Source organism: Garra rufa, unplaced genomic scaffold, assembly GCF_049309525.1.
Source record: "Garra rufa unplaced genomic scaffold, GarRuf1.0 hap1_unplaced_021, whole genome shotgun sequence".
Taxonomy (NCBI): domain Eukaryota; kingdom Metazoa; phylum Chordata; class Actinopteri; order Cypriniformes; family Cyprinidae; genus Garra; species Garra rufa.
This window is the reverse complement of record NW_027394296.1, coordinates 59,219-85,978: the sequence shown is the minus strand read 5'-3', so window position 1 is coordinate 85,978 and position 26,760 is coordinate 59,219. Positions and strand designations below refer to the sequence as shown.

The following is a 26,760-nucleotide window of genomic DNA, read 5'->3' as shown; positions in this document are numbered from 1 at the left end:
GAGAAATAAAGTCGCAATTCTGAGGGAAAAGTCAGTATTGCGTGATTCGCAATTGCGAGAAAAAGTCAGAATTTGCAACATATAAACTCACATTTCTGAGAAATATACAAAAATTTCCGAGAAAAAGTCAGAATTGCGTGATATAAACTCACAGTTGCGAATATGAATTTGCAGTTTCGAGAAATAGTCAGAATTGCTAGATATAAACTTACAATTCTGAGAAATTAACTTGCAATTGTGAGAAATAAAGTTGAAATTTTAAGAAAAAGTCAGAATTGTGTGATATAAGCTCGCAATTCTGAGAACAGATCAGTCTTTTCCCCCGCAGAACAGGACTTTATAACTTGCGAGTTTAATATCTTACAATTCTGAGAAAAAAAAAAGTCAGAATTGCAAGATCTAAACTTACAATTGCGAGACCAAAAAGTCTGAATTTTGTGATAAAAACACGCAATTACCTTTTTTTTTTTAATTCAGTGGCAGAAATGGGCTTCCATAGGAGTTGGCTGATTTATTCCCCCCAAAAAAAAGACATTCATGACATTTAGATAAAAAGGCGACAGAAACAGCTGTTGTAAACTGTTAATAATCAGAAAAAAATATATGTAATGATATTTGATTTCACAAAAGAGGGACAAAAGGCCCATAGTTGAAGAAAAAGCCACAATGGCACGTATGCAGTGCACTTTAAAACCATACAGACTTGTACTCAAAACACATCCTCCTCCATTCTTCCTGCTGTTGAGAAGATGAAAGCAAATCACAGCAATGTAATCTCTACATCATTCAAAAGACCCCTTGAATTAAAGAGGCACAGGCCACTGTGTCACATCTGCGGTTACACACGCAGTCACAGGTCATTTCTCAAATCAGGACTTCCCCTTTTCAAAGAAAGCTCTCTTTCATCTCCTTCAGACGATGTGCTCTCGTACCTCAGCTGAACTAGTTTAGTTATGCTACAAACAAAAGAAAGATTTCGCCTCTCTACAACATCTGACTTATTCGCCTGAGATGAGTCTACGGTACTTTTTCCACCTGCCTAAATGTGTTTTGGGCTAAACTTTTGCCCGTCACACATGGGCGGCCCGTGTAATAATCAGGAGGATTAAATGCGTGGGTGAGTGTTCAAACACTGTGGGGAGTCTGATAACTAACTTGAAGCCAGTCTAATTCCGGTCTTGTTGCCCTGGGAGGTATGGGAAGGGAGGTGGGAGAGACCACCATCTAACTGTATTTATAGATACAGAACAGAGCCGCTATTATTTCAGACCAGAGGGACAAATGTAAACCGCAACACACTTTGAGTCTTTAAGATAGTCGCATTTGATCGACACAAGGCTTGTTTTGCTACTGAATATACAGTTATGCAAAAAATTATTTGCACTCTAAGCCACACGTTAAAGAAAATCAATCATATAGAAGAATGCTTTTAGGTTAGACAGAAAAACAGATTGTTGAAATGAAGACACCCCTACACAATGAAAAAAAGTCAAGCAATTTTCACATGAAACATTCACAATAAACATGACATTTTAAAATAGAAAGACTGAAATAATATTTTCTTGTAAATCATTTTTTTATAGCGCATTCATTTCCAGAGTTCTCGACTATTAAATAAGTTAATGCAGCCATGAGTAATTCTCAGAATCATTTAGCTTTTATACAAAGCCTCACAGATGTCATCTCATATCAAATTTATTTATTTTTTAACTGCAGCTGCTTTCCTTTGTAAACCTCTTTAAACCGTCAGAACAGATCAAATCTCTTTGTGCTCGTGTTGGTTATTCTAAGAGCAAGCACAGCAACACTTCATCACAAACGGGAGATATGGAAACGCACATTTGTGGGGTATTTTTAGGCAAACTCTTCAGAGACAGATGGGACATGGAGAGTTTAATAGAAGAGAAACTGCAGCACTCTCCCTTTCACATACCCCAACAGATTCAGGCATCGTACAAAGAGAAAAAAAATAGCTTAGGAAATGCTGCTCTTGGTTCCATGCATCTCAATCCAGCTGCATCCATATGGATGTGAAAACCCCATTTTAATCAAATTATAGACTCTAAATATATTAAGTTGTGTATATTCATTTAAACCATGTACAGTACAGATCAAAAGTTTGGACACACCTTCTCATTCAAAGAGTTTTCTTTATGTTCATGACTATGAAAATTGTAGAGTCACACTGAAGGCATCAAAACTATGAATTAACACATGTGGAATTATATTTAATTCTATAAAATATTTAATTCTATATATACTTCTGCACAACACAACTGATGGTCCCAACCCCATTTATAAGGCAAGAAATCCCACTTATTAAACCTGACAGGGCACACCTGTGAAGTGAAAACCATTACAGGTGACTACCTCTTGAAGCTCATCAAGAGAATGCCAAGAGTGTGCAAAGCAGTATTCAAAGCAAAAGAAGAACCTAGAATATGACATATTTTCAGTTGTTTCACACTTTTTTGTTATGTATATAATTCCACATGTGTTAATTCATAGTTTGGATGCCTTCAGTGTGAATCTACAATTTAAAAAAAAAATTAAAAAAACACTTTGGTTCAAAGGTGTGTCCAAACTTTTGGTCTGTTCTGTATATTAATTCCATCGTGTAATAAAACTTGATAGACTAACTTTATCACTTTTGGCAGTTGATTTTTCAATAGGCTACATCCCACAGAATGATAAACTGATTTGGATAGACTGGAATTTAATTACTCCAACGCCGTTTTATATGAAACAAAATTGCATTAAGGTTTAAGCTTGCTCACAGACTTGTTTAATGTTGTTTGAACAAGCCTGTTTACAATTTACAAAAGTTTGAGGTCAGTAATTTTTGAATGCCTTTTTATACAGCAAGTGTGCATGAAATTCATCGAAAGTGTCAGTGAAGACATTTACAATGTAAGACTTTCCTTCATCTTCGGGACACAAATTAAGATATTTGTAATGACATCCGAGAGCTTTCTGACCCTGCGTAGACAGCAACACAACTGACATGTTTAAGGCCCAGAAAGGTAGAAAAGACATAGTTAAAATGTCCATGTGACATCAGTGGTACAAGAATGCTATAGAAATAAAACAAAATAAATGTCTTTATTCAACAATGTCTTCTCTTTTTTCGAAAATTCGAAAATTACAGTTGAACCACTGATGTCATATGGACTACTTTAACGACATCTTTACTACATTTCTAGGTATTGAACATGTCAGTTGTGTTGCTGTCTATGCAGGGTCAGAAAGCTTAAGGGTTTGGAATGACATGAGTTTGAGTAATTAATGACAGAATATTTGTACATTTGTGGGTAAATTATCCCTTTAAGTAATGGCTGCTGTAAACTGTAAAACATTAAAATAAAAACTGTGATTATAAACTGTAAAGATATTTCATAAAATCACAGTTTTTACTGGATTTATCAAATAAATGCAGCCTTAGTGAGCATTAAAGTGAGAATTTCTTTAAAAAATAAAATAAAATAAATACTAACCCCAAATTTTTTAAACGGTAGTGTATATAAATGAAATACTCATTTGTGTAGACGGTATTTAAATTATTGATTATTAGGGATGTAACGATATTATCAATATCATGATATTGTGATAGCAAAACTTTCTTGGTATTACCATGTTCACATAGCAATATAAAACCATAGGTCTTCCAGGCAAAAAGTAAATATTTAAAATATATTTAAACTTCTTGTTTTAACATAAAATGTCTTTAAAGTTGTGCTTTTGGTTTGCACAGTATCTGTCAAACGAACTAAAACCAAACGCACAAAATGGCTTAATCCCTTCCTAAAACACCAGTGTGAATGTAATTTAGACTGAGACAGTATATCACAACTAAAAAGAGGGTTGAGTCCCCTTTAAAGTTCAGGTACAAGTCAATTCACTGACTGTTTTCTGGCTTAATTTTTTAAAAGTTAAGAACGTGGGTTGGAGCTCTTAACTTTGAACTAATTTTTTGAAACATCGCAATAAATATTGTATTGCGACTTCATATCGCAACATTATCATATAGTGAGATTTTCATATCGTTACATTCCTCTTGAATGATAATGATATAATCTAAAGTTTCTTGAAGTACCTCATATGTTGTATGTATGATTTCATGTTTATGCTTAATCAAAATGCTATTTCTGTATGCTACATCAATTAAATTAAATTTGAAAATTTTAAATCAATTTTGCATGGTGTGCAACCCTGACAGGCAGTCCTGAGCTCGTTGACAAGTTCCACTATGTTTAACCCAGCTGTCCATTTCCTGTTCCTCGTTGCCTGGTAACTCCACCCGGGAAAACTGCTTATGTGTCATTGCTCTTCCAGTTGAGTAGTGTCAGACTAACCTGCTCTCCGGGCTTCAAAACAAGCCAGTCCCATCTCGTCCTTCAAGTCTTCATTCTCTGCTGCGATGGCTTCACCCACCGCCACAAAGCGGCCAACTGCAACACTGACCGCCTGCCCCACTTTCTGGATGGCCCGTAAGGTCTTCTCCGTCTTCTTGAGCTTGTCTTTGTGATTGATCAGTGTGGTAATCTGGAATAAGACAAACAAGGCACTGTTTAGCAAAATAATGGTATAATGGATATCACATGGACTACTTTAATGATGATGTCCTTACTACCCTTCTGGGCCTTGGACATCTATGAAGGCTTATAAAGCTCTCAGATTTCATCAAAAAAAAAAAAAAATCTTACTTTGTGTTCTGAAGATGAATGAAGGTCTTGAGGGTGAGTAATTAATGACAGAATTTTCATTTTTGGGTGAGCTATCCCTTTACTGTCTTTGTCACTTTTCATCAATCCGTGCAATCAATGTGTCCTTGCTAAATAATTTCTTCTTCAAAAAAATAAAAAAATAAAAAATAAAAATCTCACTGGCCCCAAACTTTTCAATGTGCAATGCCTGCACAATAGGGAGAGAAGAGGATAACAAAGAGTACAAGAATGAAAGTGAGTGCCCAAGAGAGAGCTGAGAACAACACACTCCTCCTATCCTCTTCATCAACATATGTTTAACGTCACACACTCTCACACATTCAGACACAATCACAGCTACGGTCTTCCGTCTGTGTCGGGATTGACTTCATCAATCATTTACTCGAAGCCCTTTACAATTTCCGCTCTCAAGAGCTGAAATCCCTCACCTCCTGCTGATGGGTAATGGCAGGTGGCCTGCTAAAGGAAACGTTTAATTGGAGTGCAACAGCAGGGAACATGGACAACACAAGTGCCTGAGAATAATACTTTAAAACAGACCACATAAAGCAAACAGAAGTCTACAACAGAAGTCCGGGGCAGCCGTGGCCTAATGGCTTTTAGAGAGTCGGACTTGTAACCCAAAGGTTGCAGGTTTGAGTCTCAGGTCGGGCAGGGATTGTAGGTGGGGGGAGTGAATAACCAGCGCTCTCTTCACCCTCAATACCACGACTGAGGCGAGTCCCTTGAGCAAGGTACCGTTCCCCGAACTTCTCCCCGGGCGCCGCAGCAATGGCTGCTCCGGGTGTGTTCACGGTGTGTGTGTGTGTTCACTACTGTGTGTGTGCACTTGGATGGGTTAAATGCAGAGCACAAATTCCTAGTATGGGTCACCATACTTGGCCTCACTTCACCTCCTTTCCTCTCCTTTCCTTTCCTTACATGTACTACTGCCAACCAGTCAACAACAATAACTTTAAGAATGCTTTTAGAAATAATGTCTTTTGTAATATTTTGAATTTTAGCTTAGAACTGCACATAATCAGTGACAGATTTCTCCTTCTCAGCAGTGTGGCGTTTTCAGCATGGGTAGTGAATGATGAATGAATCTTGTACGCTTCATATTTACATTTCTCACGATTGAGTCATCTGGGGTTTGACGTTTAGCATCATCCATCTATCTTATCTGAATTCACTAGGGCATTTCCCAGCTAGCAGGAAACTTTCTTGGTACTTTGGCTAACGTTCTGGAAAGGTTCTCTCAAAAAAATATATCCAAAAGTCTTAAAGGAGAAGTTCGCTTCCAGAACAAAAATGCACAGAAAATTTACTCACCCCTTTGTCATCCAAGATGTTCATGTCTTTCTTCAGTCGTAAAGAAATTATGTTTTATGAGAAAAAAAATTCAGGATTTTCTCCATATTAGGGATGGGATGATAAATCGTTGCAATGCGAATCGAGAAATGATTCGGCATCGATTCTGAGATTTCCAAACACATCGCGATTCTATCTCAAATCGAATCTGAGCTTAGTTTTGAACAGCAGTTGGCACTGCTTGCTTTAGAACCAGCCGTGCTCTGCTTGTTTTTAATTTATACTTTTTTTTGTTTGTTTGTTTTTTTACCTCAAATGCTAGTCTTGTCTAGCTCTGCATGTACTTTGTGTATTCAGGTTCAAGACAGTTAGGGTATATGTCATTTTCTCATGAATTAGGGTATATGTCATTTCATATGAATTTTTGTTCTGGAAGTGAACTTTTCCTTTAAGTCTCAAAGGGATAGTTCACCAAAAAATAAAAATTCTGTCATTAATTACTCACCCTCATTTCGTTCCAAACCTGTAAGACCTTCAGTCATCTTAGGAACACAAATTAAGATATTTTTGATGAAATCCGAGAGCTTTCTGACCCGACGCATACATCATGGTACTCTCTTGACAGACAACAGCAACTAAATTAGGCTGCTGTCCCTTTAAAACCTAATGCACGGATGCAATATACTATTACACATCCAATATTCTCCCAACCGTTTACGTTCATCTAAGAGTGTGTTTGCGTAAATACTCACCAAAATAGACAATTCAACATTGTGTATTTTTTTATTCATGCGCTGCTTCGGATTGTACACTCAAAAAAAAGGAACGAAGTGAGTTCTCTTTTGTGTCGTCAGATTTATCCATATGCCTGCTCATCTCTTGCTATAAGATATTGACATTTTTAAATGTTTTATGAGACATGCAGCAAATATATGCTAGCTTATGACAGACCAGATCAATAGGCTACGATACAGTTCAAATGTACACCATCTAACTTCCCACGTAGCAGAATTGTTCTGAATGAATCTCTTCCCAAATGGTCCTCCCCTAACATTTGTCAATTTTTTTTCCATTTACGAAAATGTCAATAGATTCATCATAGTTGACGACATTCAAAACTATTTTTTATCTTGTTTTTGTCTTGTTTTCGTCTGTGAAAAAAAATGTTTCAAAAAAGTATTATACAAAAAAGAGAATACACAAAAAAGCATTCTCGTAGCTTCATAAAATTATGGTTGAACCACTGATGTCACATGGACTATTTTAACAAAAAGGCCCTTTCTGCGCCTTGAACGTGGTAGTTGCGTCGTTGTCTATGCAGGGTCAGAAAGCTCTTGGATTTCATCAAAAATATCTTAATTTGTGTTCCAAAGATTAACAAAAGTCTTACAGGTTTGGAATAACATGAGGTTGAATAATTAATGTTAGTATTTTCATTTTTGGGTGCAATTTCGAGCAGGAAGGAAACTACAACCTGATAAATTGATAACCTGATGAGTTCCTTCCTGCTCATCACTCGACTTATCGTGACTAAATTCAAGATGGCGGCGGCTGGTAAATTTCTTTCTTTATAAATCTTCTTGTAAATAAACTACCGGTGCTTTTTCTGAGTTCTCAATGTCTCGTTTTAAATGTCAGGGCCCTTGGAAGTCTACCAATGAATTGTGGAGCTACTTTGTGCCTCGTAAATGGCATAAAACAGTGATTTATTTACATGGCTACTCCGATGCCCTATTCACCCTCATTGACAACCTGTTGTTAGCATCGGCTAACTAACCCCAGATTTCGGACTGCAGGGCACAAACCGAGATGAGATATGCAAGGTATAATGATTCAACACACTTTAGGTCAATATCACACCGGACTTCTCCTTTAAAGGTGCAGTAGCAAAAACCTGTTTCATTCTTATGGTGCAAGATATGGATGAGAATAGTTATGAAAAACTAACTTACGACAAGAAATACTGACTTGACTATCACTACTATGGACTTGAGGGAAAGTTATAAAATGGTTCATGTGTAAAACATGGCCCCTTTAAGCTGTGGAGACTTCACACTCTGTTCATTTTACTTACTGCTGTTATAATTTATCATTCTGAGGGAGTTCTTTGAATCATTCCCATGCAGTCTTATGTCGACACCCACATACAGAAGGGGAGAGTGATAAATCGAGGGGGAGGTGTTTCTACGTCATCCTGTGGTCCAGCGCTTGCAATGTGTCTGACACATCTCCCTGAAGATGGCTGTAATCAGACGCTCAGGTGAGAGATAAAGGGCCCTGTCCCTGCCTCACCGCTCCTGCGACCGATATTAGATGGCTATGAGCCGTTCTGCCAACAAAACGAGGGCCATCCATGAGTCATAGATGGAGAAAAATGAAACATTCCCTGAGGAGGGGAAAAAATCTGGTCGGAGGATAAGGGTGTGAGGGGGCTCTGAACAATGGAGGGATGAATGGTTCAATGTTGACATTACGTCAACAGTTCTGGAAAAGCACCACGTATGATGTTTATTCAGAGTTCAAGATAGTTATCCCACAGTCTTTGGCTCAGCGGTATGATGATACACTCAAAAATGCTGGGTTAAATATGAACAACCCCAGCGACTGGGTTGTTTAGACCCAGTGGTTGGGTTAAATGTTTAACCCAACCTTCGTGGTAGTTTTATTTAACTCAACTATTGTTTAAAAATTATATAGCTGGCTTAAAAATGAACCCAAAATAGGTTGGAAATTAAAAATCAGACACATACACTACCAGTCAAAAGTTTTTAAACAGTAAGTTTTTTTTATGTTTTTTAAAGAAAAAAAAACATCTTCTGCTCACCAAGGCTGTGTTTATTTGATCCAAAATACAGCTAAATCAGTTGTATTGTGACATATTTTTACTATTTAGAATAACTGCTTTCTATTTTAAATGTAATTTATTCCTCTGATCAAAGCTACATTTTTATCATCGTTACTCCGGTCTTCAGTGTCACATGATCCTTCAGAAATGATTCTAATATGCTGATTTGCTGTTCAAAAAGCATTTTTTATTAATATTATCATTAATATTTAAAACAGTTAAGTACATTTTTATCATCATTCTTTGATGAATAGAAAGATCAAAATATCAGCATTTAAAAAAAAAAAAAGCATAAAAAGCTTTTGTAACATTATACACTATACCACTCAAAAGCTTGGAGTCAGTATTTTTTTATTTTTGAGGGGAAAGAAATAAAAAAAAAGTTTTATTTAGCAAGGATGCTTTAAATTAATCAAAAGTGATAAGGACATTTATAATGTTACAAAAGATTTCTATTTCAAAACTTTTCTGAACTTTCTATTCATCAAAGCAACCTGAAAACCAAAAACCACAAAAAGTGTTATGTTTTATCAACATAACAATAATAATAATAATAATAATAATAATAAATGTTTTTGAGCAGCAAATCTAAATATTAGAATGATCTCTGAAGGATCATGTGGCTGGATTAATTATGCTAAAAATTCAGCTTTGAAATCACAGGAATAAATTACATTTTAAAATATATTAAAATAGAAAACAGTTGTTATAAATAGCAAAAATATATGTTACTGAACAGAAGAGACTTCTTTAAAAAAAAACATTAAAAATCGTACTTTTGACTGGCAGCGTAATTACTAAAGGCATCAGCAATAATCAAAAGGTGTATTATTTATGAATAACAATAAGCCATTTAAAAATGCTCATTATTTAATTATTATTTATTGAACTTATTAATAAACATTAATAAATGTTAATTTCCAATTCCAACCCATTTCCAGTTCCTTTTAAGCAAGAATTTTTAATTTTTCAATTTTCATTTTTAAGCAATAGTTGAGTTAAATTAAACTACCCAGAAGGTTGAGTTAACCATTTAACCCAACTGCTGGGTTTTTAACCCAGCATTTGTGTATATGTTGTGCAATGGGACAAACTATACTGTTAATATCACAGTATAACTGTTGTACAAAACAAACAAAAAAATGTAAAAAAAAAAAAAACAATAATAATAATAATTATATATAGTGGTCAACATTTGAAGTAGATCAAAACCTTTCATCAAAGTTGTCCTAACAAGAAATTCTTACTGACCCAAAACTTTTGAACGATAGTGCATATATCACAACATAAAATGACTCATACCACCTACATATTTAGCCATACCCTTAATTCTGCTGATGGAAATGTTGGCAGGTCACTGCAGTGTGAGTAAATGAGTGAGGGAGTGTTTGAGTCAGTGTGTGAAAGTGTGTGTGAATCCAGCATGGCCTCAGTGAAGGTAATGTTGTGGTGACACTCACATGTCCTTCAGCAGTGGCAGTGCTCCAGAGTGAGACACCGACCCGAGACCGGCTCTAGTCTTACTCAGCGAAGTCGACCCACAGAAACATGAGAAAGGTCTTAAGATCTATGCACAGAAACTGTTTAAATCACTGGCACACGTGTCTCTGAGCGAGAAGCACAGGCTGAGTGAAAGTGAGAACGCTCCGTGTGTATTTTTATGTGTCAGAGGGAGAGGGTGGTGGCACTCATAACTTCCTGTTGCTGGATTAGCACATGGCCCACTCTGGCTATGTCAACAAAAAAGAGGCTGCATGAAAAACACATCGATTCAAAACAGCGATCGCTTCTGTCTAAACGCCGCTGGCAGTGTTGACTATTTTTAACTTGTGCCATGATAAAACTCAAAACTCGCTTGTTGAAAATCTTTTCTAAACTTGAACGAGTTTGCTGAACAAACACCGTATGACTTTTGGTTTGTTCAAATAAAGTCTTATGTGAACTGCGTTTCAAACACATTATACAATGTCTGCTTATAAATTACACAATGTGCGAAACAAACCCAAAATAGGAAGGTGTAAATCAATTCAGTGTGATTTTTTACCTGACAACAATGTCAAGCCAGCTGAAATGAAGCTAGACAATAATACATTTTATCATTACATGCACACTGTGGTCTGTTTCAGCACTGAATACATCAACAGTGGCCTGGCTCTCGATTGCTTAAACAAAGAAATATATTTCTCTAAGGGCCAGCATTTGACTACAGATCAAGCAATTGGACAAAAGCTGGAAATGCCTGCATGAACCTCCCATGGTCCCTGTTGGACTGGGTTTGACAGAAACGGAAAAGTAAAGAGATTAGACTCTGTATCGATTTGTAAGAGTGAGGCCTGTAATAAAATAATATATTTGCCAGGCTACATAACTGGTTGATATTTTACTCATTTGAGATTATCTGCTTTGTCCAATATTGGATAATATTTATTAGGGCCGGGACTTTAACGCGTTAATTTAGATTAATTAATTACACAAAAATAACGCGTTAAAATTTAACGCATTTTAATCGCACTTAGTTTTGCACCGCGGAACGTTTCTTACTGGATGAGATTCGGCGGACCGATTATACTGGAGCACCAACTAGCGTTCAGACCAGAGCCATGGCTCTGGTTCAGACAAGCTGCGTCCGTCCTAAATAGTATTGTATGTCCCAAATCGTAGTATGTTTAAAAAAGTATTCCAAAGATTCCCGGATGGTCTACTACTTAACGATCAATGCGCACTCTAACGGCTAATATTGCCCACAACACACTGCGCCGTGAACGAGGATTCGATTAGAACTACAAACACGCATAAAAAGTGTTAAAAAACTACAAACATGGAGGATATGCGCGACCACCGGACAGGTAGAGAAAGGGGTTTTGAGTGATAAATAATCAGTGTGTAACCTGATAAAAAATATTTTTTAAATGTTATCCGTGTTATATTCCATGTGTAGCAACATTTATAATGATAGGTTTGGTCATTAACGTTTAAATGCATAATTAAGCAAACACAGGAGCAGAGTTCTCGGCATGAAAGACTCGTTAAAGAACGTGCCTCTTCATTTCTCTCCAATACGGTAGGAAATTAAATTAAACGAAATGTAGATAATGTTAACTGTGATGATTGACAGGGCAGTTTAAACAGTGACAGGATTCAGGTAACTAAGCAACAGAGCGTCCATTAAAAAAGCAGTTATGACTAGGTAGTATGTCCCAAAGCTTGCCTACTATTCTGCTACATACTCAAAAGTATGTACTTTTCTTCACAAAAAGAGTACATACTTATAGGGTATAGTATAAGTAGGCGAATTGGGACGCAGCAAAACAAACCACAGTGAACATGGACAAAAAAGCTGATGGGACCGCTTTGGTTGGCCCTGTGGATGGGAAATTTTGTTATAAAAAACGAATGGATGGAAGCGTCGATAAGAGCATGGTTGTGTGCAAGCTATGCAACAAGGAATTCGCATCTCACCGTAGCACATCGAGCCTATTGCTACACTTAATGGCAATATTGCACTGGTCTGTTGGACTTGGTTGAACAAAAATAAAAAATATTTTGTTGCCTAAGCCTATGTATTCAGTCATTATTCAATGGTATACTAAAAATCCATGTAAAAATCTTACTTCTCACTGTTCTCAGGTCAAATATTTATATGCGATTAAAATGCGATTAATTTCGATTAATTAATTACAAAGCCTCTAATTAATTAGATTAAATTTTTTAATCGAGTCCCGGCCCTAATATTTATACATAACCTAAGTGTATGGGGCCTAGAGTTGAAAGGAATAGTTCACCCAAAAAATGAAAATTATCCCATGATTTATTCACCCTCAAGCCATCCTTGGTGGATATGGATATATATTTTTAATGACAGTGAATGGGTGTTAAGATTTTGAAGTACAATAAAGTGCATTCTTCCATCATAAAAAGTGCTCAACACAGCTCCAGGGGGTTAATAAAGGCCTTCTGAAGTGAAGCGATGCATTTGTGTAAGAAAAATATTCATATTTAAAACTTTATAAACTGTAATCTCTAGTTTTCGCTAACTGTCGTACATGCATTAACCAGAGAGTATCGTTCCAGCAGATGACGTAGCACAGAGGAGAGAGCAAAACAAACAAACAAACACCGGTCACCAATTAAAAGTATAAATGATGGAGGCTTTCGATATACAGTTGAGGTCAAAAGTTTATATCGCACTTTCAGAATCTGCAAAATATTAACTATTTTACCAAAAATAAAAAAGGTCATACAAAATGCATGTTACGTTTTGAATTTCAAGATCAGGGTAAATTTAAGTTATGTTGTCTTCTGGTAAACATTTAACTATCTTCTGGGCCTCTGAAGGGCAGTACTACATGAACAAATTATTAAATTATTATTATTAAATATTTAGGCAAAATAAAAATGTAAAAAATCTCCTTTCTGTTGCAAGTCCACTTTTTCACAGTCAACACGTGGCTTTTTGGCTAGGTTTAAAATAAGGAAAGTGCAGTTTTAAAGAAAAAGGAAACATAATACTGTACGTGCACTTGTCCAGGCAGAAAAGTTCTTTAAAGCATTGTTTTTAATAAAGATTTAATGCGAAAGAAAAGCATGAGAGCCGACTGTTTCTGTCTGTGGTAAGTTTTAATTAAAATATTTTTTGATAGCCCAATTTCAATTAGAAAAGAAAGCTATAGCCTCCCTATGTTGTGTTTAAATGTGTTGCAACTTGCTTGAGCAACTTAATATACAAATCTAGAAGTCAAGTGCATTGAATAATATGTTGTTTTTTATTGAGTTTAAACATGAAAATGTCTGTTACTGTATTAGTGTACTGTGATAAAAGAGGATCACAATGCTGAAAAAGCACTTGTGGATTTGAAATCAAAATAACGGATAAATATTGTGTTTGTGGTAAACAGCATTTTCTGCAAATCTGCATTTTACTTAAATAAAAAAAAAAGTGCTTTGTCAAATATCTGTATCTCTTTTAAATAGTTAAGTGGAAGCATGACCTTAAAAATGGTCATACATATTTTGTTAATGCATAAATTCTCTTCGAGATATATGAACTATATGGGCTTAATGTTTATTGGGTCACAAGGATTTATCGACTTTAAAATGTGGGTCCCCAGAAAAAAAGTTTTGGAAACACTGTTCTAGAGAATCAGTGAGTATTTGAACCTTCTGTAATGGTTGCATGTGAGTCCTCAGTGTGAAAAGATGGATCTCAAAATATTGCAGTCATTGTTGGAAAGGGTTCAAATACACAAAAATGCTGGAAAACCAAAGAATTTGTGGGATAGCTGTGGATCATTCAGGTAACATAGTATTTAGAATAAAGGGACGTAAACTTTTGAACGGGGTCATTTTTTAATTTTTTCTCTTGTGGACTAAATGTAAACATCTTTTCTGTGAAATATCTTATTCAGGTCAGTACTAAATAAACAATAACATGCATTTCGTATGATCCCTCTTATTTTGGTAAAATAATTAACATTCTTAAAGGGGGATGTAACCTTTTGACCTCAACTGTAAGCCAAGAAGAGACTGGTTTTCCTTTGCTGTAAACAAAACTTGGCTTTAGCAAGACCAATATTTTCGTTGGAGCTTGCGCTATGCCTACGTCCTTCATTCGCTGGAATGCCACTCTCTTGGACATCCAATTCACATGTGTTAGTGGAAGCTAAAGATTTCGGTTTACAATGTTTTAAATATGGAAATTTATTTACACAAATGCATCGATTCACATCAGAAGGCATTTATATACCCCCTAGAGCCATGTGGAGCATTTCAAAATCTCAACACCCATTCACTGCCATTAGAAAAACTGGAAGAGCCAGGAATTTTTTTTAAATAACTCCAACTGTGTTTGTCTGAAAGAAATCATATACATCTAGAATGGCTTGAGGATGAGTAAATCATGGGGTTATTTTCCTTTTAGAGTGAACTATGCCTTCAAGACTATTGGTGAAAATGCTTCTGTTTTGCATTTTTACAATTAATTGCTATTTTTCACAATGTACTTATTTCATTCGTAACCTAAAAATGGTACAGAAACATCTTCATTTTATATCATAACATTTATTTTAAAAATAAAATAAAATCTAAGTCCCTGTGGGCAGTGCTCTGACATATCATGTAGAAGAGTTTCAGGTCACTTCAGTTTGAGCCTTGGATTGAGGTCCTTTCCTGATCCTGTTCCTGTTCCTGTTCCCCTCTCCATTCGCTTCCTATCTCTACTGAACTCCTGTCCAGGCCTAAAATGCCCCAAATTTCAGATTTAAAAAAAAACTTCTTATTGGACAGACACCTTAAACCCCACATCAGACATCGTCCACGTTGCTTTCTAGATATTGGCATTGCGACGGCCATTTCCATAAACCATTACTGAGGAGCCATTATGAAAGGAGACATGAAGGACAATCAGAATGTATTTATATTGACATCAGCTGCATATGACAGCTGCTCTCAAGCACCCATACATCTATCACATTTCATTCCTTTACAGAGACAATTCCATTTCTGTTGAATGTTTGCTAGGTAATGGTTTATATGCATCTTATCACCCTTACAAAACAAATACTCTGAAAAGACATCTTGAGCCAAACAAGATTTAGTTACTTATGAAAAGCATTCGTGTTGATAAGTACAGCAAGATGACTAAACCCTGAATGAAAAACAGCCCTGATAATTCACCACAACATGAATTGTAGGTATATACCAAACACTGGCAGATGGATTGCGGGCTCAACAAGCTTTATATTAAATTACCTTTTGAAATAGACAATAAAACAAATACGAAGTGCATTCAAAGTTCAATAATAGTGTTTTTTGTATATATATATTTGAAGATAACATTTTTTTACTGGTTCAGTCTCACATGCCCGTTTGTATTCAGAAATAAGAATGAGCGCTCTTGTAAAAAGTGGAGCTCAAGCTCAATTTAATGGTGATGAACACTGTTTAAAAAAAAAACGACACAATGTTATTGCACTTTGCCACAAATTACGCAATTCTGCTGCCAAAAAGCATTTACCGGAAAAAAAACGCAATGCATTCCATTTTATCACAGTCTATCAGAGTGAAAGATGAAAGAGATCCTTTTAATTTCAAGAGCCGTACCTGCGGAAAACGAAAGCTCCATCACAGTCCTTTTCAATCTCACGCTGGGTTAAAGGACAGAAAAAAGATAAAAGAGAAAAGTGCTTTTTTTTTAACTAATTTTAAAAAATTAAGAAATGATCATGGAAGTTGGTGTACTCTGAAAGCATCCATGTGATTCTCTCATCAAGTCGGAGATATTTGTATCAAAAACACATCATGGCATTATGACAGCTCACTCAATCATGCCATATGGAAAAAAAACTGTTTAAACTAACAGTAATTAAAAATTTGTCTGACTTTGTATGAAGAATTAAGTAATTTTCATCCATCATCTTGATGCATCCCAAAGATGGTCTCCATTTTCCAAGTTAAGAGACTACTGAATAATTTCTACTAACATAGGATGAGTTAAACTCAAATCTATACCATTAAATCTTTCAGGTAAATTATTATCAGGTTTTCCATTCACCAAAACTCTATTACTGAGCAAACATCAGCACTGATATATAATTATGTTTATGGAAATTTAATCAGAACTCAATGTCCTTCAGCTTTCAGAGACTACCTGATGCAAAGATGTGAGTTTTACACAAGAGAGTAGGTGAGGTCATGATGAAATGGGCACAATAGTGTCTGCACTGCTATTGGCTAGGTGAAGGTACATTGGGTTCTCTGGCTGAAATCCAATAAGACAGAGACAGAGATAATTAAGACCAGAGAGTAAAACAGGTAGCTAGTGCCAAGTCTGAATAGCAAACTGGCACATTGGCACTTCACTGATTTAATGTGACTAAAACTGGTCTAGATGAGCTCACTACAAAAAAAGGCTTACCCTACTTAGTATTTTTGTCTTGTTTCTAGTCAGAATATCCAAAAATTCTTAAATTAAGATGCATTTACTAAGCTAAATGGTATAAGATATTTAATCTTGTTTTCAGGGTGGAAAAAATAAATTGAGTGCATTTGGCTTAAAATAAGTTTTAAAATGTGGCACATAATTTTACTTATTTTAAGTAAAATGTACTTAATTTAGTTTTTTTCTCTGGAAACAAGACTAAGTATTTGATATTTTGACTAGAAACAAGACAAAAATACTAAGTAAGATAAGCCCTTTTTCAGTGCTCACCCTATAAAGCAGATATAAAGTGCTAAACAAATTGGGCACATACCTAGTAGACCTACAGCATCTGTTGAGATTTAAAGGGGTCATTACATGAGAAATAAAATTTGCCTTGATCTTTTGGCATATAAAAGGTCTTTGTACCATTAAAACATTCTGTAAGTTTCATAGCTTAAAATGTCCTCCTCATTATAAACAAAGCATTTATTTAATCAAGCTCCAAAAACAGTTTGGATCCGAGGTGCCAGGGTGATGTCACCCAGACGCAGTCGTTTGCATAAACACTGCCTCCAGAGCAATACATCAACGAATAGTCATCTTCTCACCATAGGTCCCACCCACTGGTGTTCAGTCGCTTAAAGGCTGATCACTTGAATATGCTGAATGCGAGGGTCACACAGCGATTACCAAGGTTCAAAGACTTGAAGGTGCCATAGAATGCATTGAGAGAATATTTTAAATTGTTCTCTGATCTACATAGAAGGTATTTGGCATAGGAAAGGGCTCCATCTCCAGAAATGGTTTCACAGGTCCATTTACAACCCTAGAATTTGCCCCTAGAATGAAATGCTCTGTTATTTGGAAGCTTCATGAATATTAATGAGCTCTGCTCTGATTGTCTGTTTCACAGAGCTCAATAGCTCGCACATGGATAAAAATATATATTTAATTATGAGCTCTAGCCGCTTTTAATATGCGGTTTGTTGAATCTGCCGTTTTGAATCACGGATATTTTAGTTTGATTACTGTGATCGCAGATGCTCTGTGTAAAGTTACAATGCAGAGGGAGTGCTTCTTACCACACAATTTGAGCTGCTCCTCAAATTGTGGTGGTCCTCCAGTGGTCCTCCAGATCTGTAAATCATTCGCCATCATCAACGCAGTTATTTCTCCATCATTCACCATCATCAGCGCAGTCATCTCTCTGTTTATGTGGTAAGTGAAATCCTATGTATAGCAATGTAACAGGCTAGCGCTAGCATTAAGCTAACCGTGTCCCTTCAATGGATTGCCTTGTTTAACTGATGGACTGACGTTACTGATGATTGGGCGATGCAAATGTTAGAGGCGTAACTATTAACGATCTCGGGAAAATTTCGTAACAGTCGGGTATATGTTGGAATTGCCCAATTTTTTGGGTGGTCTTTTGCAAATACTAGATTTATATAAGAAGGAGGAAACGATGGTGTTTGAGACTCATGGTATGTCATGTCCATGTACTGAACTGTTATTATTTAACTATGCCAAGGTAAATTCAGTTTTCCATTCTATGGCACCTTTAAGGCATTTAAGCACATAAGGAAAAATACACTGTGTTAACATGGCTGTAACCAGCTAAACCAATGATTAAAATGAGCATATAAGGGAAATTCAGGTAATTTACCATAGAGAAATGGTAACACTTTACAATAAGGTTCTTTAGTTAACATTAGTTAACCACATTAGTTAACATGAACTAATAATGAACTGCACTTATACAGCATGTATTAATCTTTGTTAATGTTAATTTCAACATTTACTAATACATTATTAAATTCTACATTAGTTAATGTAGTGTGAACTAACATGAACAAACAATGAACAACTGTATTTTCATTAACTAACGTTAATAAAGATTAGTAAATACAGTAACAAATGTATTGCTCATTGTTAGTTAATACATTAACTAATGTGTAACTAATGAACCTTATTGTAAAGTGTTACCGAAATATGATGATTTAAGATTTGTAACTGTTATAGCGCCAACTGTGGTCCCATTTTTTAAAAACTTTACATACTCGTTTAGAAACACCTGTTGCATGTGCTGACCATGATTTGTCATGTTTAGAGTTTTTGCTTTAGGCTTTTGGGTAAATTTGTACAGGACTCTTTTCTAAACGGCCTCGTTATAGCTTCTCAAAGGGTAAATTTCAATTTTTTTAGCTAATTATTGACCTAGAGAGTCCAGAGAATTGTACTGCAGCGGTTTTTCCCAGATTGAGCAAAAAACCTAAGACTAGTTCCCAAAAGTAGGTTTTTGACATCTCCTCAATCATTTAACAAATGATTTGATTGACAGCAGTGGTTCTAGAGGCAAAGTCATATTATATTGATTCTATCATATGATATGAATAACGGGTGTATGTGCAAAAAAATGGCGCAACATAATCGTTCACGCCCTTGAAAAATGCAATATCGCCCTCAGTGGCCAACTTCTTTCAAATTTCTCTCAGACCTTTAGGCGTAAGTCAAACAGGCCCACTGAGTTTCGTTCCGATCAACCTCAGTTAACCTTGCCTAATAGGTGCTCAAACTGTTTTTTTTTTTTTGCTTGTTTTTTTAGATACACAGTGTCTTTATAGACATTTGTGGCACTTTGGACCAAGGCTGTTCCCAGCAATTTTCATGTTGATGGGACACATGGTTGCGTAGGTATAGCCATTTTTATGTGTTTTTTTTCCCTCTTATAGCGCCACCAAGTGGCCAAGCTCCACGATTTTTGTCCTGTGACCTCAGATTGAGCTCTTACATAAGTTTTCTGAGTTTGGCAAAGATATCTCATTCCATTAAGGAGCATTTTACTATAAGTGGCCCTGTCCCTTTCAAACGTTTTGGCGTCCCTTTGTGATAACGAGTCGAAAGTTCAACTTATTTTGATAATTATTGATATTCACTGTCCAAAGAATCTTTCTGCACTGGTTTGGTTCCGATCGGGCAAAAAACCTAGGACTACTTCACAAAAGTAGGTTTTTCAAAATATCCAAAATACCTGAAAATTTCACCAACCTCACGGTCGAATTCGAGGTGTGAGTTTTGTCCAGTGTGAATCCAACAACATAAGACAATTGAGCCTGTGGCTGATGGTTGAGGAGTTATGGGCCATTTGGGGCAAGGCTTTGTGACATTGTCGGCGATCCGAGTACTACCATCCCTGTAAGTTTTAAGTCTCTACGACTTGCAGTTTAGTCTGCATGATCAGTTTTACGTGGAGACTGCTGATACTTGGCCATTTTAACAATTACAATAGTCAATAGGACAAATTCGCTTTGGCGCGTTTGGTTTAAACAGCTTGTTCACGTCTTTGTACAGATATCAGAAGGTTCCTAGCATAAGGAACAAGTGGATCGTTTATTTTCGATGGCATCTCGTGTCAGAAGATTGTTCAGTCTTCGGAGCATGTTGTTTTGTAATCGAGGCACAGTGTCATGAAGAGTTCACAAATAAACATTTGTTGAAAGATGAAGGAACTAGATCGGACTGCAGCTGCATCACAAACTGTAAGTAAATGATTTCATACTGCTTTGTCTGGAAATAATTCATAGTTTCATAAAATTACAGATGAACCACTGATGTCAAATGGACTATTTTAATTATGTCCTTACTACCTTTCTGGGCTTTGAACGTGTCAGTTGCACTACTGTGTATGCATGTGTCTAGGGGTGTAAATATTAATCGATTCGTATCGATGCATCGATTATGCAGCCGACGATTCAATGCATCAATTCGTCCGCAAGAGTATCGATTAATGTGTTTATTTTGCCACCTGTTTGTTCACCTGTCTATTTTTAGCATCCGTTCCGACCTTTCTTTTACTGTCTATGGCTCCGATGTAAGCGTACTACCTACTCCTAAGCTGCGGGTGGCGCTAACCTCATTATTGTCTTCTACTTCACACTGCTTCACACGCGTTACTTACGTTTCACAGTCTATGTTGTTCATGTTCACACACCTCACATTGTTGTCTGACTTTCAAGAGCGATGAAGCCGCCAGAGCGATTTTGTTGAGTAACTGTTCTATTTGCAATGCCTCTGTTATAGCTCAAGCCATGAGCCATGCTCCTAAATACCTCATTCTTCTAAAATATTTTTGCTTTTGTAGTGAATGGGCTGTAGGCTTATGTCCTACTTACTTTTTGTTATTATTGCACTTAATTGATTTGGTGGAGTAGTGTTCTATTTGCAGTTCATCTACTGCAGAGGATGTGTGACCATTACCTCTTAATAAGATGCAAATTGTATTTTCAAAATGTAACCAATTTTGTATCAAATTTTGTTTCAATGCCATACAATACGCTTTCCGAGATCTCCAACTGCTTTTAAATGCTAGTAAGACCAAATGCATGCTTTTTAACCGAACACTTGCCATAGCGGCAAACCAGGCTTCCATCACTACTCTGGACGGGGCTGATTTAGAGTATGTGGACTCTTACAAATATTTAGGTGTCTGGTTAGACTGTAAACTTAATTTCCAGATCCATATTAACTATCTCCAATCCAAAATTAAATCTAGAATTGGCTTCTTATTTCGTCATAAAGCATCCTTTACTTATGCTGCCAAATACGCCCTTGTAAAACTTACTATTCTACCAATCTTTGATTTTGGCGATATTATCTATAAAATAGCCTCCAAAACTTTGCTTAGCAAAGTGGATGTAATTTATCATAGTGCTATCCGTTTTGTTACTAAAGCTCCTTATACTGCTCATCATTGCGATCTTTATTCTTTTATTGGTTGGCCCTCACTATATACTCGTCGCTGAATTCATTGGCTTCAAGTCATTTATAAGTCTTTATTAGGCATATCTCCGCCCTATCTCAGCTCACTGGTAACCATAGCAACATCTACTCGTAGTATGCGCTCTACCAGGTATATTTTACTGGCTGTCCCTAAAGCTTATACCTCTTTTGGTCACCGTTCCTTCCAGTTCTCTGCTGCCTATGACTGGAATGAATTGCAAAAATCCTTGAAACTAGAGGTTCCTATTTCTCTCACTGACTTTAAGCATCAGCTGTCAAAACTGTTTGCTGATCACTGCACCTGTTTATAGCTTCTTATTTCTATTTATTGTGTATTGTATTTTTAGTTGACTCCATTGTTTGCATTTTCATATTTTCAATGTTAATTTAGTGTAAATCAGTAATTTATTTTGTAACTATGGCCTATTTATTTATTTCCCTATTTTCTTAATTATATTGTATTTTGTATTATATTTTGCTTTTTTATATATGGATTGGTTTATTGATTGTATGTTTATTTATTTCTATGTGCAACTCTATGTTGTTGTTTTCGTCGCACTGTTTAGCTTTGTCTTAGCCAGGCCGCAGTTGTAAATGAGAACTTGTTCTCAACTGATTTTATCTGGTTAAACAAAGGTTAAATAAAAAAATAAAAAAATAAAAAATAAAAGAAACTTTTTTTTTAAACAGTGAATAGGCTAATTGGCCATAGTAGACCTGCACTATAAGCATTAGACTTTTTTTTTTTTTTTGTTCTTATTACAATTTATCTGATTGCACTTTGTAGATGCAGTAACTGTTATATTTGCTGTTCTATTTCAAAGTCCCTTTAAGGCAAGTCATGTCACTCGGCGGCCATCTTTGAAACATCAAATTCTCCAAAACTGTTAACCAAGCTTACAATTAAATTTCATATTTTAAATCTCCCGAAATCCGAAATCCGACAAGAACTGCCTCATAAATATGATTCCTTGTTTTCCAATAGCGTTAAAAAAACACTTATTTTTCAGGCAAGTTGATCCAGTGCACATGCGCAGTATTGAGCGCACGTCTTAGAGCGCCGATTGTTTCTATAGCAACCGGGACTTTTAACGGCAGCTGCAGTGACGCGCTGACTTTACTAATCAACGATTGGCTCTTTCATCAAGAAGGCGGGGCTTCGCGGCCATAATGAACGTTTCATTTTTCCTCATTCAAAACTATACGAGTGACATGTCTTGGGAATTCTATAGTCTTTGTCTATTTGCAGCGCATTGAGCACAACTGCTATAGAGTAACATACACATTATGTGAATAGAATACCGTTTCTGTATTCTCAATAAAAGGCTAATTATTTACTATTTTTGTTGATTTATTTGAAACTTAATAGATATCATGTAAAAATATCTAGTATTGAATCGGATCGAATCGCATCATATCACAGGGAATTCTGAAGTATCGAAAATAATCGAAACGTTGGCTTAAGAAATCGGTATCGTATCGAATCGTCTTGAAGGCTCCGATTTACACCCCTACAGGTGTCAGAAGGCTCTCAAATTTCAGCAAAAAATGTCCAAAGATGAACGAAGGTCTTACGAGTTTGGAACAACATGAGGGTGAGTAAGAAAGTTTATTCATTTTTGAGTGAACTATCCTTTTAATTGCTAAAAGGACCTCTGGGATCCCTTTACAATAACATACAACACAGGCCCAACTATGGAATTGTTTTGTAGCTCCCACACAGACTTTTTTCATAGTGGTTACAGCACAGACTACACCTAAATCAAACCAGAAGGGCTTGTGATAAGGTACCACAGGTCATCAATGTACAAAGACTCACTGATCTATTCCCGTACACTCATTATGGCACAATGTTTGGCTAAAGCTGAACAGGCAGAGAGCCAAACGTGAAGCCAGAGCACATGTGCACTGTACTATCTAGCAACTGAACTTGCTACATAAACAAAAGATAATGAGAAAAGGGTGGGTTTTCTATCTTGGCATGCAAGAATAAGCATACCGGCTATTGTGGGATATCTTCAGGCTCAACATGAAGGCTGCAGACCACCACATTTGTTTTGCATGCATTCCTGGTGTTTTATCCCTTTAACATGGCTGATAGATTATATGATGGTGGTCGTCTTATTATTAGATTAGGTGGAACCACAAGTTCCCAGGCTTGGAAAATTTGCTCATCATGTGCAAAAAGACATCAAGACCGTGAAAAAGTATGTGCAGATCTAGCAGATCTATGAACTCAATAGGCATTCAAGTTCACGCTGACTAGAAATGAATCATAGTTTTCTTTTATAGCTTCAGGTTGTGTGGTGAAGTTCTGAGTTTAATACAGTTAGGCTAACTCATAATACAGTTCCCACTTCCTATCACAGACGTGTATTATTTGAAAAAGTCAGCACAATGTAGAAAGTTCTCTTTTATCTCTGTTTGCAGACTACATCTGTGCTGATATGACAGGGATGGCAGGAAAGCGTGGTCTCCTGTACCTGCGAGCACAGACATTCAGGGCTGCTTATCACTGTGATTTAACGCAGATGTGCCTCAGTACGGAGATGAATGGCGGGATGGGGAGGGAAATGGGAAGACGAAGTACATGGTGCTGTTGGAATGCTGGGGCTAATAATACCCAGTGATTGGTGAGCTTTGTGCCCTGCCAAGAATCACTGGCTGCACAACAGCACGGATGTCAAACCGCTCGGCCATTTAATCACTCTTTATACGGCCAGCGTTTAACTCTATTTTACCCACACTTGCTCTGCATTAATGCCATCTGTTAAAACAAGACGAACGGTTTTGGAGTGGCACGACCTAAAATATAGTAGTGAGCATTCAGTATCAAGACTTGCTATCATTTACAGTACACTAAACACGGAACACTAAAGGGACTTGAAGGGAAGTGCTTGAGGGTACAAAGGTGTTACATCAGGCTTGTGACCTTAGTTGCTCTTCACTTCCCAGACAATGCATATTTGGATGTGTCACTTTTGGGTTTGCACCCCAGATCCTTGAAGACAGCAATCACAACACATTAGAGAGAGAAGCAGGATATTCTATAATATAGAGCATTTTACGGGGCAGGACTTGACTAGGCCTGATTAAAACCGATATTAGTAGAATAAGTCAAAAATGATCATATTTACTTCTCAACATACACATTTTTCTGGTCTTATTGTAAACAATACATAATAGGTTTTAAAAGTATTTTAAAAATGTAGTTTTTTAACATTTAACAAATTTTATTTATAGCATTACAATTTTAACCTCACTATCATGATATCACAACTATTTTATACTTATATTACTAGTTCTTAACAGTAATAAAATCAACAAATCAGATTTCTAATTACTCTAAAAGTGAGAAATGTTGTTAATTTATTGCTGTTAACACGTTTAATAAATATTCCTGATAATCTTTATTCGTTTAGGCATCAGTACAGTTGCAAAAGCTTCTAAAAATAATAATAAAAGAATATATTAAAAATAAATAATAATTAATATAGAAACGTGCCATCTTAATATTTTTCTCACACAGTACCAAAGTATCTCAACAAAGTAATATGTTTATAATAGTCTGTATATTATATTTATGTATGAAAATATATAGCCACCTTTATATTTGAAAAAGGGGTTCATTAATGGGGGTTAACCAATTATCAGTGTCGAAATTAAGCATTTTTATGGTTATCGGTAACCATTTTCAAAACCGATTTGCCGATAACAGTTTAAAAGTATTTAATGATTTTTTTTTTTTTTTTTTTTTGTCAGAGCCTTTGTTATTTTTATTTTGACATTAATTTATATTTTTACACCACGGTTCAAAATATTGGTCTACCTGATCTGTAATAATCAGTATCGGTATCTGCCCTGAAATATACATATCGGTCGGTTGCAAAAGCTTACAAAAATAATTTAAAAAATGAATAGAAATTAAAATAATAATAATAATAATTAATATAGATACATGCTGTCTTAATATTATTTCATACAGTATAGAAGCATCTAAAAATTTTAATTTATAATATTCTTTATTTTATATTAATTTATTAAAATATATAGCCTTTATATTTTAAAAAGGGGGTTCATTACTACAGGTCGACTAATTATCGGCACCTATATACAAATTAAGCATTTGTATGTTTATCGTATCAGTAATTTTCAAAAGTTTTGATAAAATAATGTAAAAGGATTTAAAGAAAGTTTTTGTCAGAGCCCTTGTTATTCTTAATTTTGACATTATTTTTCATTTTTACACCAGACATATCGGTTCTCGGCCTACTTGATCTCTGATAGGGCTGTCACTAATGATAATTTTGGTAACTGAGTAATCAGTAGATTATTCTAACAATTAATTGAGTAATCGGGTATTATAATTAATCATTTCGTGGTAATAAAAAGACATCCAAGCATACATTAGCCTTTAAATTACTTAAAATACATACACTACCAGTTAAAAGTTTTTAAATGTTTGTTAAAGAAGTCACCAAGTCTGCATTTATTTGATAAAAATACAGCAAAATATTTTTACGGTTTAAAATAACTATGATGATAGAAATTAATACTAGGGATGCACCGAAATGAAAATTCCTGACCGAAACCAAAAACCAAAAAAGAGGAAACCAAGGCCGGAAACCAAAAACCGAAACACAGAAAGAATTATGCCAATTATTAGTACCATTGCATTTATGGCTATGACTGTGTACTAATCTTACTAAAATCAAGGCATTGCAATTGCATAAATTAATATTAAAGTTTCAAAGAATAAATCAATGATATTAATTTAAACTATTATCAATCAAGTATTATATTACTTAAATAAAATATACATGTATTTTACTGCCTTTGTTTAAATTGTTTAATTGTTAAAATTTTTATAACACATTATCTTGTGGATCCATCATTCACATTTACAACTCTACGTGTTTCTCTTCCAGCAGGAGGCGCTGTCAGAATGGAGTACACAAAGCAGCGCAGCAAATGCCTTTGAAACGTGCAGCGCTTATATTTATTCAATGGATAGCCTTTTGAAGTTTGATCGCAATTCTTGTCTTTCAGTCCCCACATTTAAGACCATCTGAAATCATAATTATGACTTTCTTAACACCTAATAACACTGCAGTCATCAATGAAAATTAAGAGCTTCATTTCAAGAACCGACTTTCAAAAACAAACCTTACACAAAATACGTCTTTTTTTCCCCACCATGT

General features: G+C 35.7%; 1 protein-coding gene across 1 annotated transcript in view; it reads right to left on the bottom strand.

Moving 5' to 3' along the window:
* LOC141315354 (alpha-catulin-like) overlaps nucleotides 1-26,760 on the bottom strand; it is a 97,660-nt gene that overhangs the window by 42,211 nt on the left and 28,689 nt on the right. The window contains exon 2 of the mRNA XM_073832688.1: nucleotides 4,353-4,542. Coding sequence (XP_073688789.1) covers nucleotides 4,353-4,542 — 190 coding nt within the window. The remainder of the gene's footprint in view (nucleotides 1-4,352; nucleotides 4,543-26,760) is intronic.